Source organism: Poromitra crassiceps, assembly GCF_964638095.1.
Source record: "Poromitra crassiceps genome assembly, chromosome: 5".
NCBI classification, from domain to species: domain Eukaryota; kingdom Metazoa; phylum Chordata; class Actinopteri; order Beryciformes; family Melamphaidae; genus Poromitra; species Poromitra crassiceps.
The window spans coordinates 50,530,601-50,552,095 of NC_139642.1; the positions used below are offsets into that span (position 1 = coordinate 50,530,601).

Sequence of the window (21,495 nt, forward strand, 5' to 3'; positions counted from 1 at the left end):
CCACATGACTTGATTCAAATGTTGCTGGCAGTGAGCCTGCCAACCATAGTGTTACATGTGAGATAATAAGCCAAAACATATATACAGCCTCAATGAACCTAGCAATCAAACCTGGAAAGCACGACTGTTAGCGCTGCGGCTATAGCAGTGAAAACAAAAAAAAAAAAAAAATTGAATGGAGAGAAATTGTGACTGAGCTACAGCTGGGTTACAGTAAGTAAAATGTGTAGCATTCCAGCAGCTTTGCTACCGACCTCAATCTTTTCAGGAAACATTCTGTGGTGAAATAGGATCACAGATTAAACATTCTTAACAGCACATAGGCACACAGTAGGAATTTAGATGAGAGGCACAATAGCTCTCCTCTAAACGAATCCCGTCAGGGAATTATATTTCTCTAGGTTAATTATATCTCTCCCTTGTCTCTCTCTGTCCTGCAGGACCAGAGCCCAGCCGAGTAAGCTCATCTTGCATGGAAACCCTGCTCCCTTGGCAGCCTCCTCCTCTCCCTAGAGCTTGTGGTCAGCATGGCAGGATGAGCCTCTGCCAGCGACGATGATGGCCAAAAAGCAAGATGTCCGAGCACCCACCTACAACCTGGTCGTCGTGGGCCTGTCTGGCACGGAGAAGGAGAAGGGCCAATGTGGCGTGGGCAAGTCCTGCCTGTGTAACCGCTTTGTCCGGCCCAGTGCAGATGACTTCTTCCTGGACCACACCTCCGTTCTCAGCACCAGTGACTTTGGGGGCCGCGTGGTGAACAATGACCACTTCCTGTTCTGGGGGGAGTCTGGGCGGATGGTGGAGGAGGGTGACAAACAGGGAGAGTGTCGAATGCACGTGGTGGAGCAGACAGAGTTCATTGATGATCAGACATTCCAACCACACCGCAGCACAGCCCTCCAGCCTTACATCAAGAGGGCAGCCTCCTCCAAGTTGGCTTCGGCTGAGAAGTTGATGTACTTTTGCACGGATCAACTGGGCCTGGAGCAGGACTTTGAGCAGAAGCAGATGCCCGAAGGCAAGCTGATGGTGGATGGCTTCCTACTTTGTGTGGATGTCAGCAGGGGTATGAACCGTAGCTTTGAGGACCAGATGAAATTTGTCACCAACCTGTACAACCAGCTAGCCAAAACCAAGAAACCTGTGGTACTGGTTCTCACTAAATGTGATGAAGGAGTAGAGCGCTATATAAAAGACTCCCACACCTTTGCTCTAGCTAAGAAAAACCTACAGGTGGTGGAAACATCAGCACGCTCTAACGTCAATGTTGACCTAGCCTTTCTCACACTGGTTCAGCTAATAGACAAGAGTAGGGGAAAGCCCAAAATCATCCCTTACTTTGAGGCACTGAAACAGCAGAGTCAACAGATTGCCTCGGCCAAAGACCGCTATGAGTGGCTGGTCAGCCGAATTGTCAAGAACCACAACGAGTCATGGCCCAACATCAAATGCCGCATGCAGTCCTCCAGTGAGTACAAGGACTATGTCTTCCTGGAGGGGACAGCTAAAGCTAAGAAGCTCTTCCAGCAGCATGTGCACAGACTTAAACAGGAGCATATAGAGAAGCGCAGGAGGGCCTATCTCAGCACTCTGCCACAAGCCCTATCTTTACTAGTACCTGAGCTGGATGAGATTGACCACCTGAGCTGGTCTGGGGTTCAGAAAGTCCTGGAGACAAAGAGAGATTTCACCCAGCGGTTTGTAGTGCTGGATGACACCCCTTGGGAGACCACACCACACATTGATAAAATGGAGGATGACCGCATCCCCCAGGACCTCCTGGAGACCCCCGCAGCTGAGGCTGTCTACGAGACCCACCTGGAGCTGCTGAGGAATGAACGCAAGCGGGTGGAGATGAGGTGGGAGTTCAAGGAGAAGTTGAGTGTCTCTCCGTTCATCACAGCAGGGAAACCCTGGGAGGAGGCCCGAAGCTTCATCATGAACGAAGAATTCTACCAGTGGCTGGATGAGGCTGAATACATGGATATCTACAACAAACACCAGAAGGAGATCATTGACCGAGCCAAAGAGGACTTCCAGGAACTGCTTCTAGAATACTCTGAGCTGTTCTATGAGCTGGAAGTCGATGCAAAGCCAAGCAAAGAGAAAATGGGTGCAATTCAGGAAGTGTTGGGAGAGGAGCAAAGGTTTAAAGCCCTGCAGAAGCTACAGGCTGAAAGGGATGCCCTGGTATTGAAACATATCCACTTTGTCTACCACCCCACTAAGGAGACCTGTCCCAACAGCCCCCACTGTGTGGACAGTAAGATAGAACAGATCCTGGCCTCCAAATTCCCTACCCGCTACCCTTCATCAGACAGTTCAAGACAGGAGGTAGGGAGAGCTGATCGGATCAATCTTGTCATCCTAGGGAAAGATGGGCTGGCCAGAGAGATGGCTAATGAGATAAGGGCTCTGTGCACCAGTGACGACCGGTACGTGTTAGATGGGAGGATGTATGAGTTAGCCCTTCGACCCATAGAGGGCAACGTACGTCTGCCAGTCAACTCCTTCCACACACCCACCTTCACACCTCATGGCTGCCTCTGTCTGTACAACTCAAAGGAGTCCCTATCCTATGTTGTGGAGAGTTTAGAGAGGCTCAGGGAGTCGACCCTAAGTAGAAGGGAAAGGGAAAACAGCTTAGCTCAGCTCCCGCTGTCCCTCCTTCTCGTCACCAAGCGGGGGGTGGGCTCCATAGGGGATATAGGAGGGGAGACGGCGCAGACTCTTATCCACCAAGGGCAGCAGGTGGCCGGGAAGCTGCAGTGTGCCTACCTAGACCCTGCCTCCCCGGGGGTGGGCTATGGGCGCAATGTCAACGAGAAGCAGATCAACCAGATGCTGAAGGGTCTCTTAGAATCCCGGAGAAGCCTAGGGAGCAGCTCCCCTCCCTTGCCCCCTCATCCCTCCGTCTTCAGAGACACTCAGTCCCAGCCAATCCCAGAGGCAGACCTGAGGATAGTCATGTGCCTGATGTGTGGAGACACGTACGACTTGGAGCAGCTCCTTGCTCCCTTCCTGCTGCCCCAGCATTGTCGTCCGGCCTCCAGCCTCAGCAGCGGTACCTCGGTTCTGCTGGAGCTCAGTGTGGGAGCTCAGAGGCAGAGTATTGAGCTGTCTCTGCTCTCTTTCCACTCCTCATTCTCCCTCCGCAAAAGCAGGCTGGTCCACGGCTACATTGTGGTCTACTCTGCCCGCCGTAAGGCCTCTATGGAGACCTTGTGCGCCTTTCTGTGTGAGGTGCAAGACATCATCCCAGTGCAGTTGCTAGCAGTAGGGGAGAGTCAAATGGAGCTGTCAGACTCAGAGTCAGCCAGGGAACAGGTCATTCAGGGAGAGGATTTGGCCCATGAAATAGAGGCTAGGTTCAACACGGTAATATGTGGGCATGGTGGGGTAGTAGGGGGGCTTCATAAGATAGACCTCTTCCAACCCTTCCTCAAGGAGGTGGTTGAGAAGCACACCATTGTAGAGGCCACACACATGTATGACAATGTGGCTGAGGCTTGCACAAATGAGAGCATCAGCCCTCGCTGTGGCTCCCCCAGTCCAGTTAGCACTCTTTTGGACTCAGAAGATGATATTGACCCGTCACCACCCTACCCTACCCTGAGGGAAGACGGTAGTCTCAGTTCCCATATGGGAACCTTCAAGCTCCCAGATCTGGATTCAAGTGATGCCTTCTCTGTAATTTCTGAGATCAGCACCTTTGAGAGCAAGCTCAACAACAAGGTTCCTCCACAAGTTAAACCCAAGCCTGTCCGTAAGGTCAACCTTGGCCCCTACATGGACCAGCAGCAGGGTGGCACCAACCGACGCTCCTTGCCCCAAGCTGTCACCTGGGCTCCAGGTAGCGATGGTGGCTATGACCCCTCAGACTACGCAGAGCCTATGGATGCTGTGAGTAAACCTCGACCCACAGAGGAGGAGACCATTTACTCTGTCCCTCATGACAGCACACAGGGCAAGATCATCACCATCCGCAATGCCAACAAGGGTCACTCCAATGGCAGCGGTGGAGGGACTGGGTCAGACAGTGAGGCTGACAGCAGCTCACTGGAGCGCAGGAGAAAGTTATCAGCCATTGGTGTGAAGCCTAAGCTCTACAGAGACCGATCCAAACGGCTTGGCAAGTTCAGCAGCTTCAGGACCAGCTTCTCTATTGGCAGTGATGATGAGATGGGTGGCCCACCCAAAGCTAGCCATGATGAGCTGGGAGGAGCCCAGAAGGACAACTCCGTCAACGAGGAGAGTGAGGACCCCAAAAGGAGAAATATCCTGAAGAGCCTGCGCCTAAATACAAAGGTTAGTGTTTGTGCATGCATGTGTATGAGTTTGTGAATATACCTCAACTACAGTATGTGAAAACATTATCAACACCAACATACATTTTAAATTGAATGAACGATTGAGCGGACTATTCCCAAATACAGCAGTTGAGGAGTTTTATTCTTTTTCTCCTTTGAAGTTAACCACTCAATATATCTTTAAGCATTTTTCAAGGACTTGAATTACCCAAATATACATCAAAAAGTAAATTTAGTTTGTTTTTATTACTTGATCCTAGTAATCAAGTCTCATTTTTGTTCCAAATGTCATTTTTGAACAAAAAGAGTTACTGTATATCTAATGATTATTCTATTAGCTCAGAAATGGGAATAGGCAGAATGTTCCCCGAGTATAATTAGTTCTAGGCTCAGATTCAGTTGTGTTTATCACTGAAGTGAAGATTTTAGTATCATCTCTTTCTGCTCACTGCAACCTAGCCATTGGAACCATGGCATATTGTAAGGCCTCCTCTGGCTGACTGCTCTGTGGGAGCCTTCCAAACTAGCCCCAATCATCAGAAGAAGAAGAGTGAAAATCCAGACGCTGAACTTCTATAACGAGGCAGAAACTCTTAATGAATAGGAACAGAGCTGCATGCTGTGGCGATGTGTGTTTGCTTGCATCAGGTTTCGCATTATATCAAAGCTGCCATAATATTGTTTGACATTTCTTTCCTCCAGATTCTAAAAACGTCAGTTTCCTTCTACAGTTATATTGTCACATGGACATCCATTAAAACTAATGTTATATCTTACCAGATCTGTTGTAAAGCTCCCTGCTGGTCAGTAAATGACAGTTAACAAGAGGGGAAAAGCACAGTAGTGTTTATGTAGGATTAAAACCTAACTCACTCCAACTCACTCTTTTTAATCATAATTCACAACCCTGATGGTGCTATCACTGCCCTGCTTTCAGCTTCAGTGTTGAAGCTGTTTCACGTTTCACACCGGTGTGTCACAAAGATGCAGGACGGATTTTAGGGTTGGACGATGTCTGCCAACTTGAATCATCATGTCCAGGGTAAAAATCGATAGTTATAGCAGTGTTATATGTCGCCCCCCTTTATATCAGCTTGTATAGTAGTATTATATATGTCGAACAGTTTAATTGTACATGCATTTCCAAGTCCAAAGTTAAAATGCCCCCCCGCCCCCGTACCTCAATATTTACGTTAATCACCATGAAAACAAAAACCATGTGCTTTTAGGTAGCACATTGACAGATTGTTTACAATAGACCTGCATTTGCTTGGGCAGTTTTGTGCGCATTTGGGTGGTTTGGCATCTGGTGTATCTGGCAACCAGCCCCAAACTGAGAAATAACGATCCCTTTCCATTTCAGTCTTGGTAGTTCAAGGTTCAATAAAAGCAACTAACTTAACTTCCAGAACCATCGTTTGGTGTGCATGCCACTCTGATGTTATAAGCAGTGTAGGGAAGTTGTAGCTTCCGCTTATTTTGTGCTGGATTATTTAAATCGGAACTCGCCACAGGGGACTGATAAAAACCACGGAGATGTCTTTCAAGCTTTATTGGAGCAAAACAGGCAGGAGTCGGCAGCAGATCAAGTACGTGGCAGTCAAACAACAGAATCGGAGAGACTAACAGAAAACCTGAAACAACACCTATTTATATCTTGGCATGTATGACATCACTAATGACGTCACAACTGCACTTACGACATCACTTATAACATCACCGATGACCTCATAGTTGAAGTGACATAATCGATGACCTCATATTTGCAGTGACATCATTGATGGCCTCACAGTGGAGTGAACATCAGAGGTCGCTGGTTCGCATCCGGCCGGTGGGTGTTCCAATGTGCATGTTCATCAGTCGTATGAGAGGGCCTTTCCTACAGGCAGGATAAGAGTAAAGACTAGCAAAGCCAAGTAACGTAACGTTACCTAGCGGCTAATATGCTGGCAAACTAACTAGAGCTAACATTAGCTAGCCTGAGTGCAGATGCGTCTCTAGTGAAGGAAACATGAGGAGTTGCTTATCATCCTGCTCAACTGTCTGCTGCAAGGATTACTATTGCTTCTCCCACAAGGTATTTTATTATTTTATGTTGTATCTGTCTCATACACTTATTTTTTTTTTTTTATATATTTTATTTTACTTTTTCAGAACATAAAGAAAACAAAACAAGAACAGGAAAAAAGAAAAGAAAAAACATATATACATACATTCAACATTACAATGCTACAAAATGTCAAAATGTGCTTACAAATCGATAAAAAAAAATATATATATATATATATATACTGTGCAAAGGATCCCAAAGAAATTCAAATACCGCTTTTAGCCTGATCAAAATAGGTCAGGAACGGGTCCCAAATAACGGAAAATTTCCTTAGAGAATTTGACCTCTGGAATCTGAGTCTCTCCATACGTATAACTGAGATCATGTCTGTCAGCCACAGCTGAAAAGAAGGTGGAGAGGAGGACTTCCATTCCTTCAAAATTAGTTTCTTGGCAACTGTCATTCCCTGTGTCAGAGATTGCTGCACGGCCGTTGGGAGGAGCAAAGAGGACTCCGAGCAGCCAAAGATGGCGAGTTCCGCCTCCAGTTGGAGGGTTATTTTGTAGGCCTTAGAGTACCAGTCAAATATTTTGGCCCAGAATCCTGATAGTGAAGGGCAAAACCAAAAAGCATGGGACAGTGTGCCCTCCGACACCCGACACCTATCACATAGTGGTGAGACCGAAGGATATATCTTGTGTAACCTATGCTTGGAGTAATGAAGACGGTGAGCAACTTTAAATTGGATAAGTTGATGTCTACTATTAATTGAACAGAGCTGGACCACAGACAGACTCCTGTCCCATATGATTTCAGACAGATCCACACCAAGTTCCTCCTGCCACGCCTCTTTGATCCTCTCAGTGGGGGCCTTAATGCAATCGTCGAACAAACACACAAACTTAGAAATAAGATGCCTGGAGTTGGGAGGGCTTAACAAAACCTCAAAAAAAACATGTTCGTCTGGGAGAATGTCAAAATTGCGAATCTTGGATCGGACATAATGTCTAACTTGTATATATCTATAAAGATGCGTTTGGGGCAACTCAAATGCTCTCTTCAGAAGATCAAAGGATGCAAATTGGCCATCAATATACAGGTCACTGATGGAGACCAGCCCCTTTTCACTCCAGGCATGGCAAATTCTATCTGACCATGAGGGCAAAAAAGAATGATTAAAACAGATTGGTGTGTGAACAGAAACATCTGGTACATTCAAAACTTTCTTAACCTGATTCAGAATTCTGACAGAGTTTTTCACAACAAAACTCAAACCTTTCAAAGTCCCAGGCTCCTCTAGCTTAGAAAACAACATGGCTGGCAATGAGGACCTGGCGATAGAGCCAGCCTCCATTTGTAGCCACAGAGGGGCCCCGGGAGTTAAATTGCCAGCAGTTCCTTGTCGCCAAAACATCAGAGCCCTAACATTGGCAGCCCAGTAATAGTGCTTAAACACTGGTAAGGCCAGCCCCCCTGCCGACTTGGGTTTTTGCAGATGAATTTTAGAAATTCTATGGTTCTTATAATTCCAAATATAGGACAGAATTATGGAGTCCAGCTCTTTGAAGAAAGCCGATGTAAGAAAAATGGGGAGGCTTTGACACAAATAAAGGAACCTGGGAAGTGAAACCATCTTAATTGAGTTTATACGACCAATCATGGATAAAGGGAGGATTTTCCAGCTTTCTATACATTGTTTAAGTTTTGAAACAAAATCCCTAAAATTCAACTTAAATATTAGCTTAGGATCTCTGGGTATGGTCAAGCCAAGATAGGTGAGGCGGCCCTTTGCTAATTTGAATGGGAGACTCTCCAGGAACCCAGGAGTAAAGAGATCAGAGAGAGGCATAAAGTCACTTTTTGTCCAATTAATTGTGTATCCAGACAGCTTACCGAAAGAAGTGATTAGTTCTAGGAGAGGGGGGATAGATTTTTCTGAATTATGCAGATATATTATCACATCGTCGGCATACAAACTGATACGCGTCTCGACACCTCCGACCTCAAGGCCTGCAAGGCTTGCGTGACTACGTATTTTTAAGGCAAGGGGCTCAAGCGCGACGGCGAAGAGGGCCGGCGAGAGAGGGCAACCCTGCTGGACCGAACGAAATAATGGAAACCTGGTTGACTTATCGCCATTACTTATAACTGAGCATGCCGGACTCGCATATATAAGCTTTACCCAGGATATGAATGAACTGCCGAACCCGAATCTGTGCAGTGACTCAAACATATACGGCCACTCAACCTGATCAAACGCCTTCTGTGCATCAAGTGATAAAATCGCAGCACCACTGGTCTTACTGTGATCCGCGTACATGGTGTTAAGGAGACGTCTGACATTGGAGAAAGCAAACCTACTCGGGATAAACCCTGTCTGGTCAGGATGAATAATAGATGACAAATGTCTATTTAACCGGGTCGCCAGCATTTTAGTGATTACTTTTCTATCAAAATTTTGAAGCGCTATGGGTCTGTAGCTAGCCGGATCGGCTTCGTCCTTCCCCTTTTTTAAAATGAGGGAGATGTTAGCTTCATACAATGTTTTAGGCAAGATTTTGTCCTTCACTGAGTTAGATGCCATTCTGAGGAGGAGTGGAGCGAGAATGTTGCAAAATTTCTTGTAAAATTCAGCGCCAAATCCATCCGGGCCAGCTGCTTTGCCTGATGGGAATGACTTAATGGCAGAAGTTATTTCCTCCAATGTAAAATCAGAGTCTAAGTCCTTTCTGGCATCATCACTAAGTTTGGGCATTTCCAGAGGGTCGAAAAAGTCACTCAAATCTGACTGGCCGGCATCACACTTAGATGAGTAGAGTTCACTATAAAACTCCCTAAAGCGGTTATTTATCTCCTTAGGGTTAGTCAGCAGGGCGCCCCTTTTGTCTCATACACTTATTGACACCACCAATATATTTTAAGCATGGTTTGGTTTCAGCTGTTTACATGCGACCAACTCCACCAAGAATGGCTCACGTGTTTTGCGTTATCAATCGGTTTTGGCACTCGGCATATAAAAGCAGAAATCAGAATTCTCCATTCTCATATTTAGGCTGAAAATCATCTGCAGATTCCGATCCCTCGCCAATAGATCGATGCACCAATAGTTAATAAAGCACAGCAGTAGATAATGATGCTTCAGCACACGTTGTAAACGCGTTGCTTGCGTTTCCCTGCAGTGTGACAGACAGGAATGTGCACACTGCACATGGCTCTTATACTAGACATCACAATGTTACGACGGTGGGGGCTGAGACCATCGGCTGTGCCCGACATCCGCCGCAAACCCTAACCAATTTGTGGAATATTCCTGCGGGAATATTCTGCATGTAAAGCTTACACACTGAGTCCGGTGTGAGTGACATTTATACATTCTAGCGTTCCAATTGCGCACCAACAGAAAGAAAATAATCCAGTTTAGTTATTATCCGAGCGAAAATAGACGTAGAAAGTAGCAGTAACAATGTTATTATCTTCATTCTTTTAAACAGTCAAAAGAGGAGAAAGTGTTGGGCCCATCTTATTGGAAAGGCGCGGACGGAACACAGTGTGTTTCTACACTCATCCAGGAGCATGCCGATAACGATCATACTGAAATACATAGCCTGTAACACAAAGCTCATTCAACAATGAAACATTGTCCAGGATGCAGCAAACACTGTCCTCACACATAAAGTCTACATGTCATCATACATTTGACTTGTGGAATCTTTTTTATGTACTGTAGTTATGGCTCTTGTAGCCTAAATAAACGTAGAAATGGTATAATATCATTGAGGTTCGGTCTACTCACTAGTCCACGATGAATATTTATAATTGAAACCAAGCAAATATAGGAAAGAAATGAGACCATCGAGAGATAACACAGCTTTTGCACTGTCCATTAAATCCTCATGCATTACGCAGCACTCCTCTCCTCTCCATATCAATTTCAAGTTCATATTCCTCCTCTCCATATTTCTCTGATCCACAGTCAACACACTCACTCTCAAGTGCTTCCTTGGCATGCATTCCATAAAAAGGTGTTTCTGACAAGTAGCTAGCTGTTGATATTCATCTTTGGATATTCCACAGAAGCGTAGTGCTGCGCAGCAATTAATCTTTCAAAAAGTGATGGAAGGATGAGACAAGATTATCACTTTTTCAGTGTTTCAGAAACCTAATTTAAAATATGCCAGCCAGCCCATGGCCTTTCTAGTGTTCATAGAAAAGAAATGCACTAAAATATGTATTAAAATGGTTTAAAAGCCTATGGATTATGCAATGGATTTTACGTGGCGCGGTGCCAATCAACCCTGAGCAACAACTTGCAGTGTGTTAGATAAATAGATCATAGTTTACATTATGTTGTCTGTGAAGCTCCACCATACTCTGTTTGGTAAGCGACAATGTGATTTATGCCTGTACTGTATCTATAGCCTTCCACTGTATTGAACGTGGATCAAAGTGTGCCTCCGCCTCACCTGTGCGTAAAGGCACATGGCCTAACAATTTTAGGCTAAAAATGGTTAGCCTGCTAACCTAAAAAATGTTAGCGATCGAAAGCCACACATTTATTTCAGCCTGGGACAACATGTGAAAAATGTGACACTTGGCACACATCGGCACACATTTAGAATCGAGAATCTATTTTGAATCAAATCATGACCCCAGGAATCAGAAACGAATCGAATCGTGCGATAGCCAAAGACCCACACCCCTATTCAGCACACTCTTTCTTCAGACTGCCCTTCTTCCCTCTTGGCTTGGCTTCCTCTTTGCTTCCTTCCTGTCATCCCGTCACATTCAGTCATTCTCTTCCTGCCACCATGTTTCTCCCTCTCCCCAGTCCACCATGTTCTCTTCATGTGTGTCTTTCCTTTCTCTTCTGTGATGGAGGTGTAGCACACACACACACACACACACACAGGTATCAGTTAATTCCTCCTCTCTGCTGCGCTCGTCTCAGGCGTGTCGTGGAGCTACATTTGACCTTACACTGTTAGGCGTATCAGCGTATTCATTCATTCACACACCAGGCCCGACACACAAGTGCCACCTGAGTAGGAGTTAATGCTGTGTGTGTGTGTGTGTGTGTGTGTGTGTGTGTGTGTGAGATTACCATGGCTGTCAGGAGGAAAGGGATGATTAATGTTCTCACACACTCGGCTGTGATGTCCCAATAGCTCAGTGAAGGCCTTCTCCTCCCTTAGCTCCTGACTCTGCCTCCACTACGTTCTTCCCCGCTATAATAATATGCTAACACTGACTTATAGCTTGTAGCGTACACTACTGTACCCAGGGACAGCTGGAATATGGGGCAGCAGGGTGACCTAGTGAAGACACAAGGGCATCAGCCAATAAAGTGCCACATTCCACATGATATACGTTGACATTTCAAAACATATAAAGAGAAATGAAGCAGGCAAGATTCATATCAGCTGGTGTCACTCATCATTACCCTGGTAATCAGTAGTGATGGTGACTTGTGCTGCTGGGCTGGTTTGGGGTCTGCATATCCACATTAGACCATTATGGCTTAATTTGGGGCCCTTACTAAGTGATTAGGTTCCGTCACCTGTTCCTTAAGCAGCTGTCTGTAGATAAAGCCTCCATTTTGAATCTGCTGCAGGCTGAAATCCCCCTCAGGACAGCTGACCTGTTATTGGGTGATTGGGTCGTTTTGGGGACGGTCATTGTAGCAATGACCTGAGGTTAGTGTAGAGCCAGACATTCCCAATAGTGACAGGTCAGGGTTAACACACAGTCTGCTTTTCAGTTGGCCTTGTTAATGGTTTTATGGTGATGGTTTGGGTTTATGTAGTGTAAACAGTTGCCTGGACTGGACTTTAGGCTTAGGGCAATGTCTACCACTCTGAGTCATGACGGGGAGGAACAAATAATTGAAACTAGACTCCGAGTCCCTCTTAAAACACCCTTTTACCCCAAGCCATGACTGACTGCGTGGAATTGTTCTCTTACTCCTTGCTCTCCTCCTACCTCTCTCTGTTCTGTCCTTTCTCCCTCCCTCTCTCTCTCTCTCTCGCTCCCTTGCTTTCTCTCTCTCGCCCTCCCTGAGCGAGGCCCGGAAACATTTCCTCTCTCTCTCTCTCTCCCGCAGCTTTTTTAAAAACCCCTCAGCCAGCAAGTGGAATGTTTCAAATTCCTCCGTCACCTAGTTCCATCCGAATGCCCCCCGCTCACGAAACGAGAGAGAGGGAGAGAATCAAGAAGGCAGAGACAACAGAACAAGAGAACAGAAAGAGGAGAGAATCAAGAAGGCAGAGACAACAGAACAAGAGAACAGAAAGAGGAGAGAATCAAGAAGGCAGAGACAACAGAACAAGAGAGGGAGAGAATCAAGAAGGCAGAGACAACAGAACAAGAGAACAGAAAGAGGAGAGAATCAAGAAGGCGGAGACAACAGAACAAGAGAGGGAGAGAATCAAGAAGGCAGAGACAACAGAACAAGATAACAGAAAGAGGAGAGAATCAAGAAGGCAGAGACAACAGAACAAGAGAACAGAAAGAGGAGAGAATCAAGAAGGCAGAGACAACAGAACAAGAGAGGGAGAGAATCAAGAAGGCAGAGACAACAGAACAAGAGAACAGAAAGAGGAGAGAATCAAGAAGACAGAGACAACAGAACAAGAGAACAGAAAGAGGAGAGAATCAAGAAGGCAGAGACAACGGAACAAGAGAACAGAAAGAGGAGAGAATCAAGAAGGCAGAGACAACAGAACAAGAGAACAGAAAGAGGAGATAATCAAGAAGGCAGAGACAACAGAACAAGAGAACAGAAAGAGGAGAGAATCAAGAAGGCAGAGACAACAGAACAAGAGAACAGAAAGAGGAGAGAATCAAGAAGGCAGAGACAACAGAACAAGAGAACAGAAAGAGGAGATAATCAAGAAGGCAGAGACAACAGAACAAGAGAAGGAGAGAATCAAGAAGGCAGAGACAACAGAACAAGAGAACAGAAAGAGGAGAGAATCAAGAAGGCAGAGACAACAGAACAAGAGAGGGAGAGAATCAAGAAGGCAGACAACAGAACAAGAGAACAGAAAGAGGAGAGAATCAAGAAGGCAGAGACAACAGAACAAGAGAACAGAAAGAGGAGAGAATCAAGAAGGCAGAGACAACAGAACAAGAGAACAGAAAGAGAGAATCAAGAAGGCAGAGACAACAGAACAAGAGAGGGAGAGAATCAAGAAGACAGAGACAACAGAACAAGAGAACAGAAAGAGGAGAGAATCAAGAAGGCAGAGACAACAGAACAAGAGAACAGAAAGAGGAGAGAATCAAGAAGGCAGAGACAACAGAACAAGAGAACAGAAAGAGGAGAGAATCAAGAAGACAGAGACAACAGAACAAGAGAACAGAAAGAGGAGAGAATCAAGAAGGCAGAGACAACAGAACAAGAGAACAGAAAGAGGAGAGAATCAAGAAGGCAGAGACAACAGAACAAGAGAACAGAAAGAGGAGAGAATCAAGAAGGCAGAGACAACAGAACAAGAGAACAGAAAGAGGAGAGAATCAAGAAGGCAGAGACAACAGAACAAGAGAACAGAAAGAGAGAATCAAGAAGGCAGAGACAACAGAACAAGAGAGGGAGAGAATCAAGAAGGCAGAGACAACAGAACAAGAGAGGGAGAGAATCAAGAAGACAGAGACAACAGAACAAGAGAACAGAAAGAGGAGAGAATCAAGAAGGCAGAGACAACAGAACAAGAGAACAGAAAGAGGAGAGAATCAAGAAGACAGAGACAACAGAACAAGAGAACAGAAAGAGGAGAGAATCAAGAAGGCAGAGACAACAGAACAAGAGAACAGAAAGAGGAGAGAATCAAGAAGGCAGAGACAACAGAACAAGAGAGGGAGAGAATCAAGAAGGCAGAGACAACAGAACAGGAGAACAGAAAGAGAAAATGTATGGAGAGGGAGAAATAGGAATTTCAATGGAGATGCAGGCTTCTCTCCTCTTTGATGTGTAGCTGTTGTGTGTGGGTCTGTCATGTAAACGTGCACCGTGCATGTCTGTATGTTATTATTAAGGACGCGTTTTGTTTGTCTTGTGTGGTCGAGGTCTGTTTTGTCTTCTCAGCGCTGGCGACGTATCCTGTCTCAGTCAGCAACTAAAAAGGAGTGGCCAGAAGGCAGAACTGCAGGGGGAGAGGGTGAGGGAGAAGAGAGAGAGAGAGGGAGGGAGGAGGGAAGGAGAGAGGGAGGGAAGGGGAGAGAGGGGGGGAGGGAAGGAGAGAGAGGGAGGGAGAGAGAGAGAGAGGGTGGAGGGAAGGGGAGAGAGAAGGGGGGCATAGAGACAGTCTGCTAAGCTGAGATATGGCATCGATATACAGCAAAGTCAGTGTGATAGCACACAAATAAATGATAAAACTGTTACTCGGGGCTAAACACAAAGCTGCCAGTGAATGATGACAGCGCAGCTCTCTACCACCAGAGATGCTGTTGTGTTGTATTGTCACGCCTATTACCCGCCTTTTTTATTCAATTAAACCCCGGTGTGTGTGTGTGTGTGTGTGTGTGTGTGTGCATGCTTTTGTGCACAGTGCACACGTTATGCGCCTGTAGCTGGTTTAGGACGATCCATACACGTAGGTTGTTATGGAAAGAAATCCTAGGTAGCAATCTAATGAAAGAAGAGAGCCAGGCACTCCGTTAAAAGAGCTGAGAGATAAATAACAGATAACAAAATATCTTTCTTTGCTCATCGACTTGGTCTTTAACAAGTGCTTTCTTGAGTATTACTTTGAGTCGTGTGTATATGCGCGTGTTTGCTGGAGTGCAGTGAGGCCGCTATCTGGAGCAGAGGGCATGCCAGGCGCCTTCTCTCTAATGAGTGCTCCCTTCCCCTGCCTGTCTGTCGTGTCTGTTACTCTGCCTGTCTGTCCTGTTTGCCTGCCTGTCTGTCTGTCTGTCTGTCAGGCCCGCACTGCTCCACACAGTCTGTGCCCAGCCAACCATGCATCCCTGCCTCACCACCCAGCCTGCCGGGGCCGGGTCTCAGGGGGCTGACAGACTTACTAGAGATCCAGGCCTCATGGGGCCTAGCAAACATTCCCTCTGAGCACTATCAAAGCACAGTACAATTTACTGCTGCTGCTGCTGCCTCCACCATACCGACGCAGGAGGAGAATGTCGTAGGAGTGTATCAGAGGTCTCTTAACGCAATAAGAGGAGTTAGAAAGTATAATGAAAGACTGAATAAGACGTGTGATTATAATGGGGGCTGCAGTGCAGTAGAGATAACAGAAAGAGATAGAGAGAGAGAGAGAGAATGTCAAAAAGAGAGAACGGAGCGATGAGTGGAACAGAGATGTATATCACACTGACGCACACCACGGGGCTCAAGACAGGAATGTATGATTGCTTATCAGTTTAAGGTTTGAAAGAATGTGCTGGATGGGTGTGTGCGTTGGTGTGGGTGCGTTGGTGTGGGGGTGTGTGCGTTGGTGTGGGGGTGTGTGCGTTGGTGTGGGGGTGTGTGCGTTGGTGTGGGGGTGTGTGCGTTGGTGTGGGGGTGTGTGCGTTGGTGTGGGTGTGGGTGCGTTGGTGTGGGTGTGTGCGTTGGTGTGGGGGTGTGTGTGTGTTTTGGCTTTTTTGTTTTACTCACCACCAGTGGGTACTAGGGGTGTCACGATACACTCAGTTCACGATACGATACGTATCACGATACTGGGTTCACGATAACGATACGATACGATACGATTTTAACAATATTTTTTTAAACTTGAATAATGACAATATATGACTGGAAAAGTAGTATTTTATTTGAAATGCACAAATACAAAACATGCTGTTGTGGGAAATTGTTATTACAATAACAACTAGAAAAAACATGAGATTGGAGATAAGGCTTATCTTGAAATAGAATGAGTTACACCGTCACTTAGATTTACTTTGAACTAAAAGGTTTCTCAGCAGTATAAATTCTCATTATGCATCTTCAGTTTTTCTTCAAACTCAAACAACAAGACTTTTCTTAATCTATTTTTTATGCATCTTCAGTTTTTCCTGTCAAGTAAACAGTTTTGCCAGAAACTCAATTGAATGGTTTCTCTCCTGTATAACTTCTCATGTGTCTCTTCAGAGACTTGTTCAACTGAACTACTTTCCACACATTGAACTTCAACAAACAAAGACGTTTCTTAGTCTATTTAAAAAAAAAAAAAATTTTTTTTTTTTTTGCGATATGAGATTTCATCTCAACGATACATATCGTGACGTTTTACTATCGCGAAATTTCGTGGGACGATATATTGTGACACCCCTAGTGGGTACTCATGTAAGTAAGTAGATACTAATATAATAACATAATGTCTCATATAAGCTCCATCTAAATTCCAGACCGGTTGAAGAACAATGCCTCTTTGCCAGTCCCCTGAACGTACTTAATGTGATTTTTGAAATGTGTGTGTCAGCAGTGTCAGCGTCCGTCAGTGCCCAGGCTGAAATAATAGAACGAAAAGAAAACATTCTGATGTGTTTTCTCTCTTCTTCTTCTTCCTCCTCCCACCGCTCTTTTCCTCTGGCTCTTTTTCAGAAACAGCGGCACAAACCCAGGCATTCCATCTCAAAGCCCATCGAAAGCAACTACTTTGGCGTGCCACTGGTCAACGTGGTCACCCCTGAGCGGCCTATCCCCGTCTTCATTGAGAAGTGTATCCGTTTGATTGAAACCACAGGTAAGACTGCGTGTGATGGACGTGTCCTGTGTAAGGACTACAGACAGCCATGTATCATCCAATAGGACCATAGACTGTTAAAATATGGACGTCGCTGCCGTCACTCATTGGTTTTTGGACTCGCGTTTTGAAGGCTTGAGGTTGCCATTTTCACCGTCGCCATCTTGGTTATTTGCGAATTTGGAGGACTGTACAGGCGACCTGTTGCGCCCCCAAAACAATGTTTTTTCTATTGTTTATTTTATTCGAAATGGGCCCATCATTTACAAAATGAACATCATGCTGTATTGACGAAGACTTGAAACTAGCGATTGAGACCGTAAACTCATTAGGAAAGTGTTTAGTGAGGCCATAAATCAAGCAAGAAGTATGGCCATGTTCCCATTCACTTGCATGTAACCGGACCTCCTTTGCAGCCCCCTGCAGGCCATTCGAAAGAATGCAAAGTTACTTCCACATTTGGCTTCACAAACAGAGCTAGGAGCTAGCCCACTCAGTAGAACACCGTATAGACCGTTACATCCAGTATAAGTATGCATGTCAGAATGATTTCAAAGAACCCTCTCCACTGCCTGCTATTTTACCTGCCTCTCTCCAGTCTCCACTTCTCCTTTCTCTTTTTTACTGTCCTTGATTTGTTTTCTTATCCTCAGCCCTGCTGGGATTGTTGTTACCTAGAGTATATTCTTCACTTCCAGATGCTGCCTTTGTCTCTGTGTGCCCATGAGCGAACACACACTTGTGCACGTGACGTGTGCGGGCGTGCACGTGACGTGTGCGGGCATGCACACGCACACACTTGTGCACGTGACGTGTGCGGGCGTGCACGTGACGTGTGCGGGCATGCACACGCACCCGTGTTCTCTTTTCGCTCTCCCTTATTCTTTGTATGGCTTTGACAAATGGTAGTGTTTGCACGAGCTGTGGGCTTTATATGTGGGCACCTCTGGGACCAAGAAGGTGCGTTTACTTTTAATAACCGGATTTTCAGTTTTCACTACCGTAACTCAAATAGTGTTCTCACCAAATAAACCAGAATTAAGTATGAACAACCACGGATGAGCAGCTTTCTTATTTATGTAATTATTTACCCTCCCTGCTACCTTTGATGACTTATTGATCCAGTTGAAGATTTTGTGGCAAATTGCACCCAATTGTTGCCAAGTGAAAGCTCCAAGGTCAGCTTCTGATTGTATGCATGTATTTAAATATTCTCATGTGCTTTCAGTGATAAAGCTGGCTTGGACCAAGTGTGGGTCAGTGCAGTGTTGTTACAGGTTTTCAGTCTGTTGCCACCAGCCACCCACACCACCCGTCCTCTCCTCTCCCCTCCTCACTCTCACTGTAACTCTCACCCTCCTCTCCTCTGGGGCTGGGTGCACAGATGGGGCTGGCTAGCCTCCTCCTAACCTTGCTACTCTGGTGCCCAGATGCCAAACCCCCTCGCCAGGCTCCTCTGGTGTCCCACTGCCCTGGGCCTGCCAGCTTGCCTCTCACTCAGCCACCAGCTGTTACACTAAACCATAAGAGACTTGGCTAGTGCAGCATAGGTGTGTGTGTGTGTGTGTGTGTGTGTGTGTGTGTGTGTGTGTGTGTGTGTGTGTGTGGCTATATTTAGATTTGTAAATGTAAATGGACTGCATTTATATAGCACTTTTATCCAAAGCACTTTACAATGCCTACATTCACCCATTCACTCACACACACACATTCATACACCGATGGCGGCAAGCTAGGACCTGGTGCAGCCATCGAGAGCATGTTGGGGTTAGAAGGACACTTCGACATGCGACTGGAGGAGCTGGGGATCGAACCGCCAACCTCTTTTATCCCAAGTGATTAGTAGACAACCCGCTCTACCTCCTGACCCACAGCTACCCCTAATTTGAATGTAAATATGTTGTTTTTGATCGTATGTGTTTTAAGACAGTGATTCTAAACCTTTTTTCATATTAATGACCCTCATTTAGTCCAGATTAGTGAACCCCCATTTCATTAGATTTTGTCTCTGGCCCAAATCTGAGAAATATGTCCACTGGCAGATATGATTTTGTCCAGAATCCCAAGACTATCTCTACTGTAGGTAGGGAGACGACACGATGGCTCAGTGGTTAGCACTGTTGCCTCACAGCAGGAAGGTCCCGCGTTCGAACCCCGGTCCGTCCCAGGTCCTTTCTGTGTGGAGTTTGCATGTTCCCCCTGTGTTTGTGTGGGTTTCCTCTAGGGGTGGGGGAAAAAATCGATACACCACAATATCGCGATATTTTGCCTGACGATATTGTATCGATATTTGGACGCCAAGTATCGATATTGCAAGCAAAAAAAAAAAAAATCTTTGCAGGCCATGCCAGGCCACCGGGCTACTATAAACTTTAGTTCCAAGGCCAGCAGTAAACAAATGGTAGCATATTTTCATTTTGTTTTAAAAGTAACAGTTTTGTCATAACAGTAATTTACAAATTCCCCAGTTACTGAATGGGCTGCACAAGATGTTTTGTGTAAGTGAAGTGAAGTTGCAAAAACTACATAAGTACAGTAGTCCACACACACATCCAGTTAAGGTGGACTGTAAGTAGACTGTAACAAACAGTTCGGTTTGTCAGGTGCATGCAACTATGACATGACTTTATGAAAGTTGTTGGTCTGTCTACTTGACAATGTTGCTGCAATAAAATGGTTGAAGTCAGATGTACAGACTGAAAAATTGTTCTTATATAAACCAGATGTTGACAAAGTTTTCCTTTGAGGACATCATTTGCAGTTGAAAAAGTAAGAAATCGCAATATATCGAGATATCGCAATATTCAATATATCGCAATATCGAAAATATCGCAGTATCGCAATACTATCGTATCGTGACTCAAGTATCGTTTCAGTATCGTATCGTGGGCATCTGGTGATTCCCACCCCTAGTTTCCTCCGGGTGCTCCGGTTTCCTCCCACCATCAAATACATGTATGTTAGGGTTGATACTCCTGAGTTAACATGGCCGCGCGCACAGACACAGCGTCTTGCCTCTCCCTGGAGTGACTCAATTCTGTTGTTCAACTGATCAATGACAATAAAGGCATTCTTCTTCTCTTCTCTAAGATAACAGTGAAACTATGACCAAAATAGTCATTCTTCTACATTCCTTCATTGTGTTCACTTCACTTCTTGTAAATAAAAAAATGATGCAGGATCCCCTGAAACCCCCCACCTCAAGGGCCACTGTTGGTCCCCGGACCCCATGTTGAGAACCTCAGGTTTAGGAACCTTGTTTGTACATTTCTGCGCTCTACTAACGGTTAATGGAATCACACACACACACGCATTACCCATCTTTTCTTTGCCTTCCAGGCTTCCATACTGTAGGAGGTTTAAATGCCATTGAGTAGCTTGTTTTCCTGTGTTGGAGAGAGTTTGTGGAGGCATCGCAGTGGCTTATTGACATGTTCTGCCAATGCATTCCACTGTAATCTGTGTCCTGATTAAAGACCGCGTCAGCGGGTTACTGAGGCCTCGCTCTGTGCTGGAGTATAGGGGCAGCTAGACTCTAGATCTGTGCTGGAGTATAGGGGCAGCTAGACTCTAGATCTGTGCTGGAGTATAGGGGCAGCTAGACTCTAGATCTGTGCTGGAGTATAGGGGCAGCTAGACTCTAGATGGCAAGATATCACCTTGTTCTGTTTGGATGTTGTTCGCCGGAGCTCCAAGCCATGATAATGGCTCGTATGGATGTCTGCGTCCCTGAATAGAGAAAGGGTCCTTGAATATGCGTGCATTTATGTACGTGCACTGCACACCTTCCCTTCCCACACACATCAGGGTATACAGCTCCTCCAGAGGCTACATACATGATTACCTGCACCTCCTGCCTCTTGTCCTCACTAAGTAGTCCTCATGATCCTCTGTTTCCTCTCCTCCTTACTGAGCCCTGCCACGCCCTTCTTTCTTTCCTTCTTTCTCCCCATCCGTTCCTCCTTCTACCTCGGTGTCTCTCTGAATACCTTCACTTGGCTTCACTCCTCCCTCTTTCCTGCTGTGTGTGTGGGTGGTGTGGGTGTGTGGTGCTGTTGTTGTTGCCGCCAGTGGCCAGTGGGCCAGTTCTCTTGGTGGTAATGTTCTGCCCCATAGCTCCCTCACTCCGATCAATATCACATAGTAGGAAATTGGAAGAATGTTTGGGCTCAGCTCTTTTCTGCTTGTTCCTGTGTTTTGTTTGTTTGTGTGCGTGATGTGCGTGTGTGTGTGTGTGTGTGTGCGTCTGCGCGTGTGTATGTGCTGGCAAAACAGAGAGCTGCCTCACACATCCAACAAGTCAGATCCGAGGCAAGTTTATTTTGTACAGCACATTTCATCCACAGAGGCAATTGAAAGTGCCTCACATAAAATAATTGAAAGGAAAGAGCGTAGAGAAATAAAAAGATTACAAAGTGAGCAAGGTGAAATTCATATGAAAGAACAATCAAAA

General features: G+C 45.6%; 1 protein-coding gene across 1 annotated transcript in view; it reads left to right on the top strand.

Annotated features, from left to right (window-relative positions):
- The window catches only part of arhgap35a (Rho GTPase activating protein 35a), an 88,099-nt gene that overhangs the window by 49,836 nt on the left and 16,768 nt on the right, over nt 1-21,495 (top strand). Inside the window, exons 2-3 of the mRNA XM_083637974.1 lie at nt 441-4,308; nt 16,901-17,042. Of these exons, the coding sequence (XP_083494100.1) occupies nt 556-4,308; nt 16,901-17,042 (3,895 nt within the window). The 5' untranslated portion in view covers nt 441-555. The remainder of the gene's footprint in view (nt 1-440; nt 4,309-16,900; nt 17,043-21,495) is intronic.